At 35.7% G+C, this 23,440-nt stretch overlaps 1 protein-coding gene across 1 annotated transcript in view; it reads left to right on the forward strand.

The window, feature by feature from the left end:
- Positions 1–23,440, forward strand: part of cacna1ba (calcium channel, voltage-dependent, N type, alpha 1B subunit, a) — a 210,553-nt gene that overhangs the window by 97,839 nt on the left and 89,274 nt on the right. The window contains exons 4-6 of the mRNA XM_073839905.1: positions 12,795–12,886; positions 13,429–13,581; positions 13,713–13,900. Of these exons, the coding sequence (XP_073696006.1) occupies positions 12,795–12,886; positions 13,429–13,581; positions 13,713–13,900 (433 nt within the window). The remainder of the gene's footprint in view (positions 1–12,794; positions 12,887–13,428; positions 13,582–13,712; positions 13,901–23,440) is intronic.

A 23,440-nucleotide genomic window follows, 5' to 3' on the forward strand; every position in this document is an offset into this window, starting at 1 on the left:
TTTCCAATAATGAATTAAATTAAGTGCATTTAGCTTAAAACTTGATCAGATATCTTATCTAGTAAATGCTTATCTAGTAAATGCATCCTAATTTAAGAATTTTTAGATATTTTGACTAGAAACAAGACAAAAATACTAAGTAAGATAAGCCTTTTTTGCAGTGCATTGTCACATGATCCTTCAGAAATCATTCTAATATGCTGATTTACTGTTCAAGAGACATTTTTTATTATTATTATTAATATTTAAAACAGTTGAGTACATTTTTTCAGGATTCTATGATGAATAGAAAGATCCAAAAACCAACATTTGTCTGAAATAAAAAGCTTTTGTAACATTATACACATTCAAAAGCTTGAAGTCAGTATAATTTATAGAAATTAGTACTTTTATTTAGCAAGGATGCTTTTAATTGATCAAAAGTGATGATAAAGACGTAATAATGTTACAAAATATTTCTATTTCAGATACATGCGGTTCTTCTGAAATTTCTATTCATCAAAGAAACCTGAAAAAAATCTACTTAGCTGTTTTCAACATAAAAATAATAACTGTTTTTTAGACAGCAAATCAGAATATTAGAATGATTTCTGAAGGATCATGTGACACTGAAGACTAAAAAATATTCAGCTTTGAAAACACGGGAATAAATTACATTTTGAAATATAATCAAGTAGAAAACAGTTATTTTAAATAGTAAAAATATTTCAAAATTGTACTGTTTTTGCTGTACTTTGAATTAAATAAATGCAGGCTTGTTGAGCAAAAGACACTTCTTAAAAAAACAATAACCAGAGAATGCATTAAGTAATACAGTGTCTGCCTTGAATGCATTGCAAGTCACTATGAAAAAGCATATGCAAATTGGATAAATGTAAATGTCATCGTAAATAAGTGTATTTTTGGAACAATGCTCGATCAATCTTTAAATTTGTGTCGAAGATTACATTTATATCATGAATTGTCAAATGGATAGATTTTAAGGCCTTGTGCTTTGTATGATTTGTAAGCCTGTCAGGAGTGTCTTGATATAGTGATGTCTTAAATGAGACTTGTATGCTTGTCTTTTGACCATGAGGTATGTCCATTTGATAGGAGAATGGCAGTGAGAACTCCCTCATGTTCCAGCTTTTCTTGCCTTTTGTTTTCTTTTGTCCCCAGCTCCCAAAACTCATCTCTGTTTCTCTTCCGTTCCTCTCCCTTTCTCTCGCTCTATCTGTCATAGTGTTCTAATGAGAGCGGTGGAGACCTTTGTCTCTATGGTGATGAGACTGGCTGTCTCCAGTGTGTGTTTCCTTCTAGCTCAGAGGTTGGAAAAGCCCTTTACTTTCTCCCCTGATGTGTCAATTCAGCTTCTGAAACAACACTTATTTAATCTACAGCATGGCCAATTAAATTGACGGGCTTCTACTAAGGCTGAAAGCAGCTAGTAGACATTGTGTTCAATTATAAAGTAATAATTACAGGAAAAAGGGACACACAAATGCCTTTGGGTATACAAACCTGTTACAAACCATGACGTCACTCCCACATGCATAGAAAGTGCATGTTAGCTCCAAGATAGGTTTCCATTTGTGATGCTTCATGGTTTAGCCAGTGTCTGTCATGCATGTTTCATTCACGTTTCAAAGTTTGGATGAGCAAATGGAAAGAACTGGGAAGCTGCAGCTGTGTAATTTGTATTCGAATCTGCTCAGCTATGAGCCGTGCTCTACAATTACGGAGTAAGTGTGCCCCATGCCAGCCCAGAATAATAAAGCCCAAATGCATGTTTAATGAACTGTTTGGCCAACTGTTAAAACGCTAAATACACAGCTAGCATTTCTGTGTATATGCCTGAGCTGAGAATGATCATTTAGCAATGTGCCACTAATAAACATTATGTAGTGCATTTATCCTATTATGTAGTGCGTTTATCAAATCTTACCCTTATTATTTATTTTCTTTGTGGAAGCATTTACAACCATTATTAAATCATTAGCCTATAATGAAGCTTAAAAGAATAATTCACCCAAAATTCTGTCATTATTTACCATTTTCATTTCAGATGTGCAAATCTTGTGAACGTGTGTCAACTGACACAGAGGAGAATTTTGAAGTAAAGTCATTATTTGTGTTTGCTTAGTGCACAAATTTTTTTTTTAGCTTTATAAAATTACAGTTGAACCACTGGACTATTTTAACGATGTCCTTACTACCTTTCTAGGCCTTGAACGTGTTAGTTGAGTTGCTGTCTATGTAGGCTCAGAAAGCTCTCAGATTTCATCAAAAATATCTTATGGGTCTTATAGGTTTGGAAAGACATGAGGGTGAGTAATTAATGACAGAATTTTAATTTTATAAGTGATCTATCTCTTTAAATGTTATTGTTTCAGTAAAAGATTGAGATTGTTTGTCGTAATTCATTTTGTAAATATGACATTTTCATTTTTGTGTGAACTGTCCCTTTAAGAATGCAAACGAATTCCTCTATAGATCCAGTCACCAGTGCATAATGATTTCAGTGATCTCTTCCTTATCTAATCTAATCTGCCTCGCATGGGAATTGATAGCTCATCTGCACAGCGGGTTCTGGAGGGTCATTACTGAGGGGTTATGGAATCCATTTACAGATGTGCCATATGTTTTTATTATTGTTGTGATGTTGAGAGGTCTGTTTGCATCTCCGACCACTGAAAATGAGAGCGAGCGCCAGAGAGATTTAACATTGTGTAACAGAGAGACATTCAGCGGCATGAGCAAATGACGCTCAGATCAGCGACTGTATTGAACAAATGAAGTCTTTTTCTATTATTCCAATCATTTCATGGTAAATTTCTATCTTCATAAGCACTTCTGTTGTTTTTCTGTCTTCCAATTACTTTATTATTTGTGTGAGAGAGCAATAATACAACCCAGCTACAGACTTCGCTCAATGAAAAACACAGATACAGTTGAAGTCAAAAGTTTACATACACCTTGCAGAATCTGCAAAATGTTAATTATTTTACCAAAATAAGAGGGGTCATACAAAATGCATGTTTTTAATTTAGTACTGATCTGAATAAGATATTTCACATAAAAGATGTTTACATAATAGAAGAGAAAATAATAGTTGAATTTATAAAACTGACCCCGTTCAAAAGTTTACATACACTTGATTCTTAATTCTGTGTTGTTACTGCAATGTACATATCTTCATGTTCAAAAGTTTACACCCCTGGATCCTAATGCATCTTGTTTCATTCTAAAGCATCAGTGAGTGTTTAAACCTTCAGTAATAGTTGCATAAGAGTCCCTTGTCCTTACTGTAAAAAGATGGATCTCAAAATCATACAGTCATTGTTGGAAAGGGCTCAAATACACAAAAATGCTGAAAAACCAAAGAATTTGTGGGACCTGAAGTATTTTTCTGAAGGATAGCGGGCAATTTAACTGTTCAGGACAAACAAGGGACTCATGAAAACTATAACTAAACAACAAGAACACAGCTGTGGATCATTCAGGTAACCACACAGTATTAAGAATCAAGTGTATGTACATTTTTTAACTGGATTATTTTTATAAATTCAACTTTTATTTTCTTCTGTGGACTATATGTAAATGTATTTTATGTAATTATCTTATTACAGTACTAAATAAAAAATAACATGCATTTTGTGTGATCCCTCTTATTTCGGTAAAGCAATTAACGTTTTGCAGACTCTGCAAGGTGTATGTAAACTTTTGACTTCAACTGAATATAAGTGTTTGTTCTGAATCTGTACTGCTCTCAAAAAATGTCACAAAATTTTAAAATGATCTCTCACCTCTATAGCACATACCTAGATTTCATCTGTTTGCACTGATCGTGGTGAAGTAGCAGTGAGCAAATGCATTATTTATTCCTCTGAAGCCTGATGAATTATAAAGAGCACATGGTGCCAATTTTCAAAACCATACAGTCAAATGCATTAGATTAATTGCAAAATATGCCTCTCTAGCATTTTTTCAGCTCACGACGTTCTTTGTTAGAGCTTGCAGTTGCGTGTCACTCATCAATTCGACAGCATTCAGGAAGTTGTGATGGATGTCTTTGATCTCACCCTGTAGCTTTTTTTGGGGTATTTTAGACCTCGTTCTGTCAGATCTTCTGCTTATAATGACAGTGCTTTCTCTTGATTTTGTACTGTTTGGCCGGGGCAAACAAAAAGAAACTGCATCACAGGCTTCTGTTGGCGAGAGTAATAACCTGCCAGTCAGAGATCAGTCTGGAATAATGAATGGCATCTCTGCTGTGCTAAAGACAGGTTGACTTTGACCCCGAGTCTTAGCTAATTTGCATATAAATGTTGCCTGTTATAGAAGCTGGAGATGTTCCCTTAAATGATGTTGGCACAGTCAGCTAAAATGAAAGAAGCCAAGCTGCTGGCTTTAGTTATCTTCCAGTTGTCCTGTTGGCATTAAGGCTGTTGGAAGAATATTGTTTTTATTTTTTTACGGTTGAGTCTTCCTGCACTGGGACATGAGCACTGGAGTATAACTGCTGATCTCTTCAGCTCCATTAAGTAGCTAATCTCCCAGCAAGGGTTTGTGTGTTTTTATGCCTGCTTGTGCAGATGTTGCTAACTTAAAATGTTCATATGTTTTTATATGATAGTTGTGTAGAGTGAATAAATAGTGCAATATTTCTATCATCCTGAAGAAAAATACTACAATTGATGGCAAACTTTTCAGAACAAGATAGTTATTATGCATATTGAAATCCATCTGTCTATGTTTCTGTCAGTCAGTCACTCACCATTTCCCTGTTTTGTTAAATATTGTTATACAGTGCCCTCCACTAATATTGGCACCCTTAGTAAATATGAGCAAAGGTGAATGTGAAAATAAATCTGCATAATTTATCATTTTGATCTTTCATTCAAAAAATGCACAAAATTCTAACCTGTCATTGAAGTAAAACTATATAACCTAGGGGTGAAATCTCATTATGAAATAAATGTTTTTCTCTAGTTCACATTGGTCACTATTATTGGCACCCAATTATTGCAAGATCCTTTTCCCAAGATAACAGTTCTGAGTTTTCTCCAACAATGAGTGCGTTTACATGGACCCTCTTAATGCGATTATAATGAGATTTTGGCAATATTGCGATTAAACTTTTCCTCATGTAAACGCAATACTTCGATTATAATAATGCGATTAAGCTCATAATCGCAGCAAGCATAATCGTATTAACATAGGTGGCGCACGCCGATTTTAATCGAAGTATACCGGCATGTAAACACCTTAATCGCAGTATTGCCGCTTTGACCAGAGTGCGCATGCGCTCGTGACTTACACGAATGACGTGCCACGCACTTGCAGACAGGGACTGCTCTACAAAGGGGCTAGGGGGCTATAGCCCCATTAGAATTTTTAATATCTCGATTTAGCCCCCCAACCAGCTGAGATAGAGGAGTACTGCTGTCTCGTGCTGTTTGTCACAATATCCTTACACACGCGTCATGTGAGCGCAGTTTCGTCCATTAGGCTACATTTAATCCATTACATCATCACTAAGATTGAGACGTGCCGTTCATTTAATTTTTAATATAAGTGTAAAGTATACACAGTTGAATTACGCATTCATATGAATTGTGTTAATGTTGAGCGCACAACCCAGTCTCGCGGAGCGCATGGTGCTGTCCAGATTTGAAGTCTTTCCTTTGCATGTAACAGGTTTTTTCGTTGCTTTGTGTATAGAGCCCTGAATAGGCCTAAAATCTAGCCCAGCTCTTGGCAGAATTCTTGGTAATAGACTGGCCAGACTCCGACCCAAGATCGTCTTTTTGGCCACTTCTCCCAAAACATTTTTTTTTAGCTATTAAAATAGTTCAGTTTTGTATATAGGCCAAATGACAATGTAATTATATTTCGTTTCAGTTTTTTTTTTAAGTTAATTTAGAAAAAAGTTTAAAGCATTTTTTTTCCGTTAAATATAGGCTAAGTTTCTTTTTTTTTTTTTTTAAGAAGCGACCAGCGGCAGATGGTGAGTTCATATGCTTGATCAATTTAGCTTTCTTAAATCATCACGACTTGCCTAAAATAAAATCTATAGATATTAAAGAGTTCAAGCATATCAAATGTTAGTTTTAAACGTTTAACCTGTATGTGCGCTGTTATTAGACTCATATTCTATCGTATGTGCGGAGAGTGGAGGCTAAACGCTCGCTTTACTGGACATGAAGTAGCAAGTGTAATCACTTGCATTGCAAACATCTTAAAATACGCTGACTTTTTTACACGTAAAGGTAAGAGTAATAGCTATTATTCGTAACTGTTAAGGATTTATGTATATTTGCGTGCCCTCAAAAACAATACCAACAAATTGATGTGCTTTTTCTATGAAAAAAATGGAATGGGCTCTCTTCTTCAGGAACAGGAATCTTTAGGCAATCGTGAGGCAAATGCGTTAGCCTTGATTGCGGATTTGTGGAACTCCTAAAAAAAATGCGCTGAAGGCGCGCTCACTGCTGCCCGTCGGGCTCGGGCTGGAATGCAGGGCTTGTTTTAAGTTTGTGTCTATTTTTTTCGTTCGTGTCAGTTTTAAATATAATTTAAAAGGCCGTTTTAAATAAAATTTAAATTATAGGCTACTTCTGTTAAATATGGTGTGTAGGCTACCAGAGCTGCTTTTCTTTAAAAAGAAAAAAGACACAATTTCTTCATTAAGTAACTTTTACGATATTTACACGAATATCGATTATTTTCTTAGCACCCCCACATATTGTACTAGCCCCCCGTTAGCCCAGTTAGAGAAAATATTCTGGCGCCTGTCTGTAGATTAGAAACGACGATGGCGAAAAAGGCGACACACTTTTAGGGAGCTTAGGAAACTGGACTTTGCGCGATATGAACATAATGCAATTCATTGACGGACAATAGGAATAATAGGAATAATGGAAATTCCATGTAAACCGGAGTGAAGAACTTTGCTCTTGACATGTAAACATCATAATGCGATTAAGTCCTTACTCTGATTATTGGAAATAATCGCATTATTCTTGCCCATGTAAACGTAGTCATTGTCTAATGAGTTTGGAGAACACCTGACAAGAGATCAGAGACCATTCCTTCAAACAGAATCTCTCTAGATTCTTCAGAATCTCTCTCTTCCCAGCTTCATGTTGGTGCTTCTTCTCTTCAGTTTCTATACAGGGTTCAGGTCAGGGAACTGGGACGGCCATGGTAGAAGCTTCATTCTGTGCTCGGTGACCCAATTTTGTGTTGATTTTAATGTTTGTTTTGGATCATCGTCCTGCTGGAAGATGCAACCATGGCCCATTATAAGATTCCCAACAGAGGCGGTCGGGTTTTGATTTTTTATCTGCTGGTATTTGATAGAATCCATGAAGCCATGTATCTAAACAAGATGTCCAGGACCTCCGGCAGAAAAATAGGTCCACAACATTAAAGACCCAGCAGTATTTTTAACCGTGGACATGGGGTACTTTTTTATCCCTGTCTGCACCAAAACTATCTGGAGGGTTAGCTGCCAAAAAGTTCATTTTTAGTTTCATCTGACCATAGAAGCCAGTCCTGTTTGAAGTTCCAATCATGTCTGACAATTGAATATGCTGGAGTTTGTTTTTGGGTGAGCCAGGAGGATTTTTTTTTTAAACCCTCTGTGGTGATATAGAGGCTGTTTGATCATTTTATTTTAGGCTTTCTGACCCCAAGACTCAACAATTCTCTGCAATTCTCCAACTGTGATCCTTGGAGAATCTTTGGCCACTCAGACTCTCCTCCTTATCGTGCATTAGGATGATATAGATATATACAGTACACATAGGATGGCTTGAGTAGGTAATTTTCATTTTTGGGTGAATTATCCCTTTAAATGTTAAGATGTATGTCTGGTCTTGTTTACTTTTGTATCTGTATGTACTGCACATTAAGAGTCTCTTTCATGATATTCTTGTGAATGGTGTCTCGGTCAGGCTCTTTTATTTGCACAGTCTGTTTGTGTGGCTCTCTGTCTGCACATTGCCTGATGTGGGGCAGAGTGTCTGACCATGTAAAAGTCCACTGAAGGAATGGTGATACAGCACTAACTTTAAAATAGTACTTAGTGCCATCTAGGTGATGTCCTTCGGCCTATAATTAGTCCAATAGCCTCTCAGATCTTCTGAAAATTGAGCAGTGCCTAAAGCCAGTGTATAAAACTTTAATGTGTTTTGGATGCAGCTCTTATAATGATTTGACCTTGTTCATGATTGGAGGAACAAGGCCTGGATGACACGAATAGTTTCTAGAGATTTCTTGCTGAAAAAAATGAAAGAAAATAATTTATCTTTTTGAAACACAAAAGAAGCCAAAGACAAATGGTGCAACGGCAAGCAATTCTTCTTTCAGAGTGGCTTAATATACAGAGACATGGAGCAGATAATACAGTCAACATTTTGTATGCTTATATTTTAGAGAGTATCTCAAGAGATGTGGGTCACGGATGAATTGTTTATTTTTGAAAGAAAGTCACTGGCTCACACACTAACAGAGTACATGATTAGAACACATTCATTTATCTTGTAAAAGCATGATCTAGATGAGTACAGTTTGATTGATTTTTAAATTATTAAAACATTTCTAAGTATATATTTTGATGTGTTACTGTTAATTGGATTTGATAAAAACTATTGCATTACAAACCTAACGAACAATAGGAAATTACCTACTGTTTGCATGTGACCTCACTATGATGGGTGGTAAATACTAAGTCTTTTATTCAAGCCACTGAGCATGTTCTAGCATGTTCTACACTCCCAGAGCTGTTAAAGGGCAGTGTGCAGTGGTTTACTTTATCAGAGTATCGTTTTACAAAGGACTGTGTTTGCCTGAGCATTGGATTTCCCTGGTGGGTGTCTAGAGCATTCTTGTGTCTCAGTGTTGTCACGGGTTGAGCCATCCTCTCAGATTCTTTCAGGGCCTCAGTGACACAGCTAGTAAATCAACAGAATTGCTGTGAAAACATTGAGGAGAATTGAGACTATGCCGTATATAAAAGCCAGCATTTTTTCATTGCCGTGTTGAATCAGACACCAGAAAAAAGACACTAGAAGCTGGAGATGTGAGAGCTTTCTGTTTTGATCTTTGATGATCTAATGTATCTCTGACTCTGATGTGGGTGTTAATAGTAGTCTTTTTATCAGTCAACTCCACTCTAGTTCTATATCACTTTAGGTGAAAAAGTAGATGTTTTGCGTAGTTTACCAGCTGCTCTGTTTATACAGCTAAAGCATATACTGTAGTGACCACTGTCATAAAAGTGGTCCATACAGTTTGTGCAGCATATTCAAAATCTTCTGAAGCTAAAAATGTACATACAGTTCAGGTTTACATACATCTTGCAGAATTATTTTACCAAAATAAAGGGGATCATACAAAATGCATGTTATTTTTTATTTTATTTAGTACTGATCTTAATAAGATATTTCACATAAAAGACACATATAGTTTACATAGAGTCCACAAGAGAAAATAATAGTTGAATTTATAAAAATGACCCTGTTCAGAAGTTTACATGAACTTGATTCTTAATACGGTGTTGTTACTGGAGTCATTTACAACATTTATTTATTTTTTATGATAGTTGATATTTGTTCATGAGTCCCTTGTTTGTCCTGAAGAGTTAAATTGCCCGCTGTTCTTCAGAATAATCCTTCAGGTCCTACAAATTCTTTTTTTTTTTTTTTTTTTTTTTTTAGCATTTTTGTGTATCTGAACCCTTTTTAACAATGACTGTATGATTTTGAGATCCATCTTTTCACACTGAGGACAACTGAGGGACTCATATGCAAATATTACAGAAGGTTCAAATGCTCACTGATGATTTAAAAGGAAACACAATGCATTAAAAGCTGGGGATTTTTCTTATTTTGCCTAAATATTGTAGTTTTTCAGCAGGGGGTGAAAACTTTATGAATTTGAAGATCAGGGTAACTCAAGTTCTTTCATTAACTTATTTTGTCTTCTGGGAAACATGTAAGTATCTTCTGTAGCTTCTGAAAGACAGTACTAAATGGAAAAAAAACATCTTCCTTCTTTTCAAATGTTTTCACCCCCGGCTCTTAATGCATTGGGTTTACTTCAAAAGCATCAGTGAGCGTTTGAACGTTGAGCGTTTTCTGTAATAGAGTCCCTCTGTTGCCCTTGGCAAGAAAAGATGGGTGGAAAGGGTTCAAAATACACAAAAATGCTGAAAAGCCAAAGAACTTGTTGGACCCTAAAGATTTTTTTGAAGAACAGTGGGCAGTTTAACCATCCAGGACAACAAGGGACTCATGAACAACTATTACTACACACACACACACACACACACACAAAAACAGCTGTGGATCATTCAGGTTACAAGGCAGTATTAAGAATCAGTGAAACAGCATATTACAATGATTTCTAAAGGATGATGCGATACTGATGATTGTCAGTTTTTTTGAATTGTAATAATATTTTACAATATTACAGCATCTGTACTGTATTTTTAATCAAATAAATGCCACTTTGGTGACCATAAGGGACGTATACTCCATTAAAAATATCTTACCAACACCAAACTTTTGAACAGTAGTGTAGCTCGTATGAGGATGATGAAAGATTTTTTTTATTTATGAGTGAACTTTTCCAATAAGCTTGTCTTTTCTTTTCATATTTTCTTGCCCTGAGGAGACAACAAATGTAGAACAACTTGAGCAGTGCAAATGAGGTTATACACTCAGAGCAGAGTTTTCGTTCTTTATATCTGAAGCCACTGACTTGCAGTATTAGTTATCACACCAGTGTCTTTCTGCTTCCCTTCTTTCTGTCCTCGAGCAAACATCCATCTGCCTTCAGCATCGTCCAGTCCTATTTAGTTAACTGTCACTGTGTCCCCATACCAGCTGCGAATCCAAGCTGTGCTTTAGGCCATAATTTGCAGGGCTGTCCCTCTCAGTGAGGCCAGGCTCTTCCGTATGGTGTTTTCATACTAAAAATCACAGCAGAGCACACTTCTTGTGGGATTTGAGAGAATGAGCGAGAACTGAGGATAAAGTGAACACTATTAATATATTAATGCAGACTGTCCTTACCTCTCCCTCTCACCATGTGAAAGCCTGAGAAAGCAGAATGGTCACTAGAGTTTTCACTAGTCATAAGTGATGTGTGTGAGAGAACAGACAGGAATACTATGATTGTGTGGCTGTGCCCTAAAGATTGGGGAGGAATTTTTACACAGTTCAGCTGTGAGCTGCCATCAGGGAAAGCGGGTCAGCATGAGGGGAAATAGATTTTAAACGTAAACGTAAATATACATTTACTGGAGTGATCCATCATGATTCTAAAGTTGGTCATGCATGACTGTGTAACATCTGATGAAGTCTGCTGTTATCTAGTTCTCTTGATTATGACTGTTTTCATAGCAAATGTTTTATAGTAAATGTTAACTATAAATTGTATTATTATAATTTAAAGGGATAGTTCTCCCTCATGTCGTTCCAAACCCGTAAGACCTTAATTTATCTTCAGAACACAAATTAAGCTATTTTTGATGAAATCCAAGAGCTTTCTGAGCCTGCATAGACAGCAATGCAACTGACACGTTCAAGGCCCAGAAAGGCAGTACGGACATTGTTTAAATAGTCCATGTGACGTTAGTGGTTTAACCATAGTTTTATAAAGCTACGAGAGTACCTTTTGTGTGCAAAGAAAACAAAATAACGACTTTATTCAACAGTTACTTCTCTTCTTTGTCAGTCTACGAGCACACACATGCATTGTGTTACTCTCGTGAATGTGCATTGAAGACTGACACGTGTCTACACCGGGCGCAGCGAGACAAAATACAAAATACGACAACTGTCGCGTCGGTGTAGACACAGAAGAAAAATTGTTAAATTAGGGTTTTTGTTTTCTTTTGTACAAAAATATCTTAATATCTTAAAATATCTTAATTTGTGTTCTGAAGATGAAGCAAAATCTTAGGGGTTTGGAACAACAAAAGGGTGAGAAATTAATGACAGAATTTTCGTTTTTGGGTGTGCTATCCCTTTAAAAAATACAGTTAAAAAAAGTTTAAGGTTGTTCTTTTGAAAAAGGCCTCTTATTTTCACCAGGGCTGAATTTCTTTGATTAAAAATACTATAGAAACAGTAATTGGACATAAATGTTTTCTATTTGAATATATTTTAAAATGCAATTTGTTCCTTTGGCAAATCAGAATTTTCAGCATATTTTTTTTTTCATTCTTTGATGAATTAAAAGAACAGCATTTATTTGAACAGAAATATTTTGATTTCATTATCTCATTATTTCATTATAATTGTCGTGTCACTTTTGTTTAGTGTAATGTATCCTTGTTGGATACATTATTTAAAAAAAAATTATTTACAAAACTTTTTTCTACAAAATCGTACTGATCAGTAGTGTACATGTAACATAAAAATGGTCATATATAATATTTTTTAGTAAAAATGCTTTACAGTAAATTTTAATTTAAAACTTTGTAAGTAAATATTAATTAATTAATTAATTAATTTATTTATTTTTTATTAATTTTCTCTGCCTTTAGTACTCTGATATTATAAAACCCAAATATGTAATTGTGGAAACAAAAGATTGTCTCAATAGTGCCACACAATATAAGTAGTTATTTTAAAAAGCATTAAAATGTACTGCTGCCTTTATATTGTAAAAAAAAAAAAAAAATCCTCACAAGGAAATCATTATATTTGGAATTCCTTAATATCTAAATTTTCAAAAACTCATTGCACATGTTGTGAATTCCCATAAACTGTATCACTGGTGTGTTTTCTCAACAGGATTCTGACCATAGTGGGCCCAGACTTTGATTTGCGGACACTCAGGGCAGTAAGAGTCTTGCGGCCACTCAAACTGGTGTCTGGAATTCCAAGTAAGTCATATTACAAAATATTTTTTGCAAGTAAATAAATAAATAAAATAAGAGGATACATTTAGAAGTTGTTTTTGATAAATTGTTAACCAGATTACTAGTCTTTGCATTTAAAGGGATGGTTCACCCAAAAATGAAAAATCTAGCAACGCAACAACAATGCAACTGACACATTCAAGGCCCAGAAAGGTAGTAAGGACATTGTTAAAATATTCGACTGTAATGTTATGAAGCTATGAGAATATTTTGCATTCACAAGAGTACTATGATGCATACTTGTGATGCTGCTGACGCAGGAGCCGGCATATGGACTATTTTAGCAATGTCCTTACTACTTTTCTGGGCCTTGAACTTTGTAGTTGCATTACTGTCTATTCAGGGTCAGAAAGCTCTTGGATTTTATTAAAAATATTTTAATTTGTGTTCCAAAGATAAGCAAAGGACTTATAGGTTTGGAACTAATCTTTAAATGTCTAATTGATTGACCATTTTTGCTGCTGATAACTTACAGTACATACTGTATCTCCTCTGTATGTTATTAGGTCTCCAAGTGGTTCTGAAGTCCATCATGAAAGCAATGGTTCCTTTGCTTCAGATCGGCCTTCTGCTCTTTTTTGCTATCCTCATGTTTGCCATCATTGGTCTAGACTTCTACATGGGCAAGTTTCACCGCACCTGCTTCAGAAACGATACTGGTATGTGATCTTTAGCATGCTAATGGATCTTGTGGTTTCAGTTTATTGTGTTTATAAGCACTCATATGCTTTTAAGTTACTGTAAAGATCGCTGTGATAGTTTATGGCTGACAGTAATGTTGTTCTATAAGGGGAACAGGCAGCTGACTATCCATGTGGGATGGAAGCTCCAGCCCGGACATGTGAAGGCGACACTGTTTGTAGGGAATACTGGACCGGTCCAAACTTCGGCATAACAAACTTTGACAACATCCTGTTCGCTGTGCTCACCGTCTTCCAGTGCATCACTATGGAAGGATGGGTGGACATCCTTTACAATGTGAGTCTAATTCTAATAGCCTATTGCGGAATTACAGTTAAACACATTCAGAAGAACTGACAAAACTTACTCTCGTTCAACAGTTTTTTGGACTTACAGTTGAGGTCAAAAGTTTACATACACCTTGCATAATCTGCAAAATAGTAATTATTTGACCAAAATAAGTGTGATCATACAAAATGCATGTTATTTTTTGTTTAGTGCTGACCTGAATAAGATATTTCACATTAAAGATGTTTGCATATAGTCCACAAGAGAACATAATAGTTGAATTTATACAAATGACCCTGTTCAAAAGTACATACACTTGATTCTTAATACTGTGTTGTTACCTGAATGATCCACAGCTGTGTTTTTTTTTTTTTTGTTTGTTTAGTGATAGTTGTTCATGAGTTCCTGAGTTTATCCTCAACAATTAAACTGCCTGCTGTTCTTCAGAAAAGTCCTTCAGGTCCCACTGATACTTTAGTTTTTCAGCAATTTTGTGTATTTGAACCCTTTCCAACAATGACTGTATGATTTTCATGAGATCCATCTTTTCACATAAGGACAACTAAGGGATCATTTTTCCAAAATTTGTGGGACCCGAAACTATCATGGGCAACTATCACTAAACAAAAACACAGCTGTGGATTGTTCAGGTAACAACACAGTATTAAGAACCAAGCGTACGTAAAATTTTGAACGGGGTCATTTTTATAAATTCAACTCAAAATAACATGCATTTTGTATGATCCCTCCTATTTTTGTAAAATATTTAACATTTTGCAGATTCTGACCTCAACTGTATGTGAAGAATATTGTAAATTTTGCAGTAGTTTAAAATAGGAATTTTGTGGTATTGAACCCATGTCTATCAGCACTAAAGCTAAATATTTGCTAGTTGTCAGTGTTTCTTTCAAGAGATTGAATTTTTCTTAAAGCTGGAGTTAAATTATATTTATGTGGCCAATTGAATAATCTAGAATTAACCATCACAGTTAGTGTGGCCCCGAAAGCATTTAGCAATTTTAGACAATGAACAGTTATGAATAAGCTGCTAGTCTTCTAGTCTCTGTGATCACTTTCCTGCTTTTCTTGAATCATCGGTTAAATGTCATGAAGCACCATGCAGTGCAATAGTCTCTGATGTCTTGCTGCTTGGTGCTGCTGACCTTCTTTGAACCCTGTACTCTTAGAAGCATCACTACGCTGCTGCAGTTATTCAGAATCACAGACACCTTCCACCCAGGTTAGACACTGCTGAGTCTGAACGCTGTGCCATAAAGTGGTCATCGACACTTTTGATTCCCAGTTAAAATATGGCCCACTTCTTCTTCTGACCAAGAAGTGTCTACTTAGACATGAAGAGTTCATCTGAGTGACATCTGTATGACCAGTTTGCTTTTTTATGAGACGCTTAGTGGCGAGCAAATCTGCAATCGATGATACCACAATAAAAGACTGATGGGAAACAAAGTGGTAGCTCTTTCAATAATGGGACAGCAGATCCGAGAAAAGGTTGTATAGATGACAAACACACACAAAAAAAATCTTAGGCTCTGTAGTCAGAGTGCCATGCAGGTTTAATGTTTGTTTTTTAAGAAATAATACGTTTATGTAGGAAATATGCATTAAATTAATAAAAAATAACAGTAAACAATTACAGTTTTACCAATAAATGTTCTTTTGAAATGTCTGTTCATCTGTGTATCTAGAGAAAAAAGTATCACAGTTTCCACAAAAATATTAAACAGCACAACTGTTTTCTACAATCATAAATGTTCCTTAAACACCAAATCAGCATATTAGAATGTTTTTAAAGGATCTTGTGATGTTTAAAATTAATCTTTGCTATCACAGGAATATTTTAAATATGTTAAACAGTTGTTTAAAATTGTAATAATATTCATGTTTTACAGTAATTTATCAAATACATACACTGGTGTTCAAAGTTTGGGATCAGTAAGATTTTTATTGTTTGTTAAAGAATTCTCAGAAAAAAAAAACAGTAATACTGTGAATTATTGTTACAGTTTAAAATATTTTAAACTGTAATAATTTATCTGTTTTAATATTTTAATATATTTTAATATATTTAAAAATATAATTTATTCCTGTGATGCAAAGCTGAATTTTCGTCAGCCATTACTCCAGTCTTCAGTGTCACATGACCCTTCCGAAATCATTCTAATATGCTGATTTATTACTTTTATTAAAAATGTTGGAAACAGTTGTGCTGCTTAATTTTGAACCTTTGGATCCTTTGATTAAAAAAAAGTAATAAATAAATCAGCGTATTAGAATGATTTTTGAAGGAAAATGCTTTGCATCACAGGAATAAATTACATTTTAAAATATATTCACATAGAAAACAGTTATTTTACATTGAAATAATATTTCACAATATTACAGTTTTTTCTGGATTTTTGATCAAATAAATGCAGCCTTGATGAACAGACTTCTTTAAAAAAAAAACATTAAAAATCATACTGATCCCAAACTTTTTGAATGGCAGTGCATGTCATAGCATTGTTAACATATCAGTGTTTATTTAATTACTGTAAGTATGTAATATTTCAGTGTTTAATCAAAGGATGGCTCCGTCTGTGGATGTATCCGTGGGTGTTGTTTCTTTTGTAAACTGTGTTTAGAGTTGGCGCTGTCAGTTAAGCAGTGAATTATGCTCACTTCATTTCTGATCTATAGGGGGCTCTGGTTCATCTTCCTTACACCGGCATGAATAATCTCTATGTCTGGTTTTTTAATTACCTAGTGTCTTTCCTTCCTCTCACCAAGACCAAAAATATCATGATTAATCACAGTGTCCTATGAAGCTATTAGTGTTGAATTTAGCCCTGTGGTTCTGGAGGATATATAGAATCTGTGAGTGGTCTGCTATCCATCACGAAGAGAGTGAATGTGTGTCTGACAGCAAGGTAATATGAATAGAAGATTTTTAGGAAGTGTTTGAAAGGCTAATGTGGTACATATTTGATTGAGATGTTGAGAAGGAGAAGAAGTCTCGTTTTCATGTCATTACTTTAAAATCCTGTTGTTAAAGGCCTTTTGCTGTTTTCTAGATGGTTCTGGAAGCGCATGATTAAGGAAAAACACACACACTGACAGGAATCTGTATGTATGGTCATTTAAGATATCCGTATAGTGGCACGAGACTTGTTCTCATGGTTAGTGGACAACGAATCCTGAAATCCAGTAGTGATTCTATTCCAGTTAATAAAACAAACAGTGCATCAAACAAAAGCTAGATTTTCTATATGATATATAGAGCATACATGAATGGATTGGATTAACTAACACATTATATAGTATATTATTTTTTATATGTTTATTTATCCATCCTCTTGATGATTGGTTCTAGTTTTAAAAAGTACTTTTACTAAATCCGCTTTGTACGCTCAGTTTGCAGTTAGCTTTGTCCTCAGATGGTATGGACAGTGTATATACTGGTTTAATTGAATGATAAAGCAGACATCTGGTCCATGAAGTGGTAAGCAGCATTTGGAATGACAGGGATAAGATAGACGGATAGAGGCTAATGGTTCTGTGGTTAGCTAAGGGCTATTGCAACATGATACTGCACTAGGCTAATGGAGGAGGCCGGTCTGCTGGGGCTATGTGTTGCCTTTTGATGGTTTAGTAGAGTAAGGGGGAATGTGTCTTTTTTTTTATTTTTATTAAATATGCATGTAATTTATTGAAGGAGAGGCAAATATGACTTAGCTGCTACCTTTTCTTTTCTAAAACTAGATAATGGTTCTCCTTACACTGACCTTTCAGATGTTTCCAGCTCAAAACCTGTATAATTAATCAGTAGCCTGGTGTGTTTTCTTGTGGTACTGTATGCACGTTGACTCCTGAAGTGCATTCATTTTTTTTTTTTACAAACAACAGTGGCCAAAAATAAGGAAAAGGTTTTGTTAAAGGTGACATATCATGAAAATCTGACTTTTTTCCATGTTTAAGTGCTGTAATTGGGTCTCCGGTGTGTCTACCAACCCAGAAAGCGTGAAAAAGAACAACCCAGTGAATTTGTTTTGGTAAGTCTTTCTCTGCAAGCTTGTTAAAAAACAAGGTGCTCAGATTCGGACGTAGAAAGGAGATCCTAATATTACCGCCCCTTAATCTGCATGTTTTCACCCACGGTATATCAGAAGTTTAAACTAATATGGTTTAAAACGCATGATTTCAGCGTTATAGACATGATAATTAAAACCAAACAGTTGTTTTTTGGCAGAGTATCCGAGCTACTATTCTGGAAAAAGGGGGCAGGGAGCAGCAGCTCATTTGCATTTCTGTCCCTCCATTGAAAGTCCATTCTACCAAATTTTGATACTTCAAAATATTCGTAAAGAGATCATAAATATAATCCATATAAATCAAAAAGTTTAATCCAAGTGCTTCATGAATAGATTTAATTTAAGATTTTATTCATATATAAAATATATAATATACACAACATAGTGATCATCAAATATGGTAAACATGAAAACTCAAAAGCACAATTCGTGCTTTTTTGTTTGTTTGTTTGTTTGTTTAGTGATAGTTGTTCATGAGTCCCTTGTTTGTCCATAACAGTTATACTGCCAGCTTTTCTTCAGAAAAATCCTTAAGGTCCCCAGCTCTTAAGGCATTCTGTTTCCTATTAATATTATTTGGGGATCATAAGAATAATAGTAATTTAAATTTTGCAGATTCTGCAGAGTGTATGTTAACTTTTGATCTCAACATTAGTTCAGGATTTGGAACAATATGAAGGTGAGTAAATGATGACAGAATTATAATTTTTGTCTTAACTGTTCAACCCCTCATCCAATCAAACCTGTTGAACTTTTCTTGCCATGCTTCTGAAAATGATGCATAAAATTATTGAAATTGAATGAAAACTGTACAATGATACAAGCCTAAAAATAGTGAGGCTTAAACACAAATATATGCTGTTGTAAACAGAGAGAATGCATAGTATTCCAGTCAGAAGTGCAGAAGATCTGAATTGATGACTAGATGAGGTGGAGGTGAGTCTCTAGGGAGTGCTCTAATGGTATTCTCACGAATATCTCATCTCCCTGTTCACATCTTTACCAGGGACATTCCCTGACAGCTCTTTAACCTCCGTGGGCAGAGAGAGAGATGAACAAACAAAAAAAAAAAAGAAGGAGAATATAAGAATACCTCTGCTTTGCTCCTAATTTTTAGGGACAGCAAGTTATCATTCTTTCTTAAAGAGCAATTGTGCATGCTAACGTCGGCCATCTCCTCTCTAATTAGGTCTCCTCGCTACAGAGTCCAGGCAGAAAAGCAGAATATATGTATCAAATCAGTGGCTTCTCTCCAGAGATCAATATGCTTCCCCTCGGTTCCTCATTTTCTCATTTCTAATTGAGCTCTGATAGGCTCCAATCAGTGCTCGGCTCATTTGCAAGAGTAGCCAGAGAAATGGCGTAATATCTCTGGAATATTCAACTCAGACATCCAGTTATTTTTAGGCCATGTGCAATAAATTTTTTAGAAGTCTCTGGTTATTTCATAACCACTTATGTTAATTTCACACACTGCTATTTTAGACCACGGACTCTTCTCAAGAATAAAATTTGCTTATTTTTTGACTGTAAATGAATAAATAAATAAATAAAAATTGTGCTTTATTACACACTAATATTTTATGTATTTTTTAAAGTTCTACAAACTTGTGAGTCTGCTCCTTAGTTTAAATGCAAGCGCAGTAATGTTTTTTTGGTTTAACCTGACACTCTTTGACATTGTTTGTGTGACATTGTATTATTTATGTCAGAATGTGTGGAACGAGTTTTTCTGTACCACTCTAAACAGTACTGTCTACCAGGTGGCCATGTGACGCTGTACAGTCACTCAGCTGACAGGGTGATCTGTGTGGTATATGGTGACCACGTTCCCTGGCATTCAGCATTGTTAGTACGATAGACCTATTGATCAATCTGCTGTTAAATGTTTAAAAATAGCCCCACAGGGAACAAAGATGGATCACGTTTGGATCCACAGGAGCGTGCCAAGTATTATTAAACAAGGTTTACTGGAAGAACATTCACCTGTAAAATAAAACCCTTCATTCAGACTGCACTCAATCTCCTAGTATGTGTGAGGTTGGGAGTTAAATTTATTTTGTTCTTGCAGTGCTGATTTCTTTTGTAGATTGCATTATTTAATAAGCCACAATTTTGGACAAGCTAGAAAAATAGTCATTTTGTTTTGTAGTTTTGGGATCAGACAGAATGTAGATTGTTTTTGCAATTATGAGCATAATGACCGCTGGATGGCTGCTCCCTCGAGCAACAGCACACTGTTTCTCTGTGTCTCTCCTCCTATAAGATGACATCCTCCTTAAGTGTTCTTCTGCACACTGGCCTTTCAGTCCTCCGGGGTCCTTGATGAGAGGTCTAATGACAGATGAATGGTCCTAGATCTTACCTTCCAGACCTTGGCTCTCATAGAGATAATCTGATTATCCCGGACACTAGAACTTTACGTCAGTGGAAAATTAGAAGCTAGTATCCGTCCTTCCTCATCCTCTGTCTGTGCTCTCCAATTCTCTGTAGACATATAAGCACCTCTGTTCAAAAACCTACTGCCCTGTACTTCCTTCTGCCTACGTAGTCAGCTGCCTTGTAAAAGAGCATCTTAAAAGGTCATTGAAACTCATAATTGACTGATTTGGAACAATTCCAAATTAGAACAATTTCAGTATGCAGTAAGTAAATACACCTCACCATTTGCATTCCGCACAGGATATTTGATCTTAACTTGATTTCAACACAGTTTAGCATGTTGCTAAGCTAATGATGTGATTACTCTAATTATATATTACAGCAGGGAAAATAATTATTTGATCCCCTGCTGAGTTTGTACATTTGCCCACTGACAAAGAAATTATCAGTCTTTTTAACGGTAGGTTTATTTTAACAGTGAGAGACAGAATAACAACAACAAAAATCCAGAAAAACATTTCAAAAAAGTTATAAATTGATTTGCATTTTAATGAGTGAAATAAGTATTTGATTCCTTATTAATCAGCAAGATTTTTGGCTCCCATGTGTCTTTAACAGGTAACAAACTGAGATTAGGAGCACTCTCTTAAAGGGATTGCTTATAATCTCAGCTTGTTACCTGTATAAAAGACACTTGTCCACAGAAGCAATCAATCAGTCAGATTCCAAACTCACAAACATGGCCAAAGAACTGTCCAAGGATGTCAGGGACAAGATTGTAGACCTACACAAGGCTGGAATGGGCTACAAGACCATCGCCAAGCAGCTTGGAGAGAAGGTGACAACAGTTGGTGCAGTTATTCGAGAATGGAAGGAGCACCAAATAACTGTCAATCTCCCTCTGTCTGGGGCTTCATGCAAGATCTCACCTTGTGGAGTTTCAATGATCATAAAAACTGTGAGGAATCAGCCCAGAACGACACAGGAGGATCTCGTTAATGATCTCAAGGCAGCTGGGACCACAATCACCAAGAGAACAATTGGTAACACACTACGCTGTGAAGGACTGAAATCCTGCAGCGCCCGCAAGGTCCCCCTGCTCAAGAAAGCACGTGTACAGGCCTTTCTTAAGTTTGCCAATGAACATCTGAATGATTCAGAGGAGAACTGGGTGAAAGTGTTGTGGTCAGATGAGACCAAAATCAAGCTCTTTGGCATCAACTCAACTCGCTGTGTTTGTAGGAGGAGGAATGATGCCCATGACTCCAAGAACACCATCCCTATCTTCAAACATAGTGGTGGAAACATTATGCTTTGGGGGTGTTTTTCTGCTAAGGGGACAGGACAACTGCACTGCATCAAAGTGATGATGGATGGGGCCATGTACCATCAATTCTAGGGTGAGAACCTCTTTCCCTCATCGAAAATGGGTCGTGGATAGGTATTCCAGCATGACAATGACCCAAAAAAGGCCAAGGCAACAAAGAAGTTGCTCAAGAAGAAGCATATTATGGTCCTGGAGTGGCCTAGCCAGTCTCCAGACCTTAATCCCATAGAAAATCTGTGGAGGGAGCTGAAGGTTCGAGTTGCCAAATGTCAGCCTCAAAACCTTGATGACTTGGAGAGGATCTGCAAAGAGGAGTGGGACAAAATCCCTCCTGAGATGTGTGCAAACCTGGTGGCCAACTACAAGAAACGTCTGACCTCTGCGATTGCCAAAAAGGGGTTTTGCCATCAAGTACTAAGTCATGTTTTATGAAGGGGTCAAATACTTATTTCACTCATTAAAATGCAAATCAATTTATAACTTTTTTGAAATGTGTTTTTCTGGATTTTTTTCATTATTTTTGCAGTTATTCTGTTTGTTATTCTGTCTCTCACTGTTAAAATAAACCTACCATTAAAATCATAGATTGATCATATCTTTGACAGTGGGCAAACGTACAAAATCAGCAGGGCATTAAATAATTATTTTCCCCATCATATATGCTATACACTATATGGTGTATACTGACATATACGCTACCATTCAAATATATTTGGTAAAAACAAACAAACCAAAAAAAAAAAAAAAAAATCATATTTCTATTCAGCAAGAATGCATTAAAGTAATTAATTAGATTTTTAATGTAACAGAAATGTATGATTTCAAATAAATGCTGTTTTTGAGCTTTCTGTTCATGGAAAAAAATTAGTAAGCAACTGTTTTCAACATAGATAATAATAAGAAATGTTTCTTGAGCACAAAATCAGCATATTGGAATGACAAATCATTGAGACATGAGTAATGGCTACTGAAAAAACTTTTGAATGGTAGTGTAAATTTATTTTTGTTTCATTTTGTTGTTTGAATTTTTTCCAAATAGTAGTATCTTAAAGGGTTAGAAATAAGTCATTATTTTTGTTTTCTTTGTGCACAAAAAGTATTCTCCTTGCTTCAAAACATTACGGTTGAACCACTGATCTCACATGGGCTATTTTATTGATGTCCTTTCTACCTTTCTGGGTCTTGAATGTGGCAGTTGCGTTGCTGTCTGTGTCTCAGAATTTTCATTTTTGGGTGAACAAACTTTTTAAAGCAGTCAGACGATGTTGCTAAAAGAACATTATTTTGTGTATTTGGTGTAATGCATTGTGTTTAAAGTAAAAACAAACATTATTTTCCACATACTGTACATTATTGTTGCTCCTCTTTTTTAAACACGTTGAATTTTACAAAGCCCATCATTCTGAAAAGTGCAGTGTGCTCTGATTAGCCAGCTATCCGGTGCATTGTGATTGGTTGAATACCTCAAGCGTGTCCCGACACGATGAGACAAAAAACAATAAAACCCATTATAAATGAGGCATTTGTTGCATCCAATGGGGACATAATTGCTGATTATAATGACTTATACTGTCTTTTTATGCATTGCGTTGGGTAAACATAAAACCATGTTGTGATCGTAGAAACGACAAACAGCAAGCACTACACTACATCACATTTGAATAGTCAGTAGCAAATATTTTAAATATGAAAATGTACTTACAAGTTGTAAGTCAAAAAGTTGGAAAGTTAGAATTGTCCCATTGTATATAA

This window comes from Garra rufa, chromosome 5 (genome assembly GCF_049309525.1).
Source record: "Garra rufa chromosome 5, GarRuf1.0, whole genome shotgun sequence".
NCBI classification, from domain to species: domain Eukaryota; kingdom Metazoa; phylum Chordata; class Actinopteri; order Cypriniformes; family Cyprinidae; genus Garra; species Garra rufa.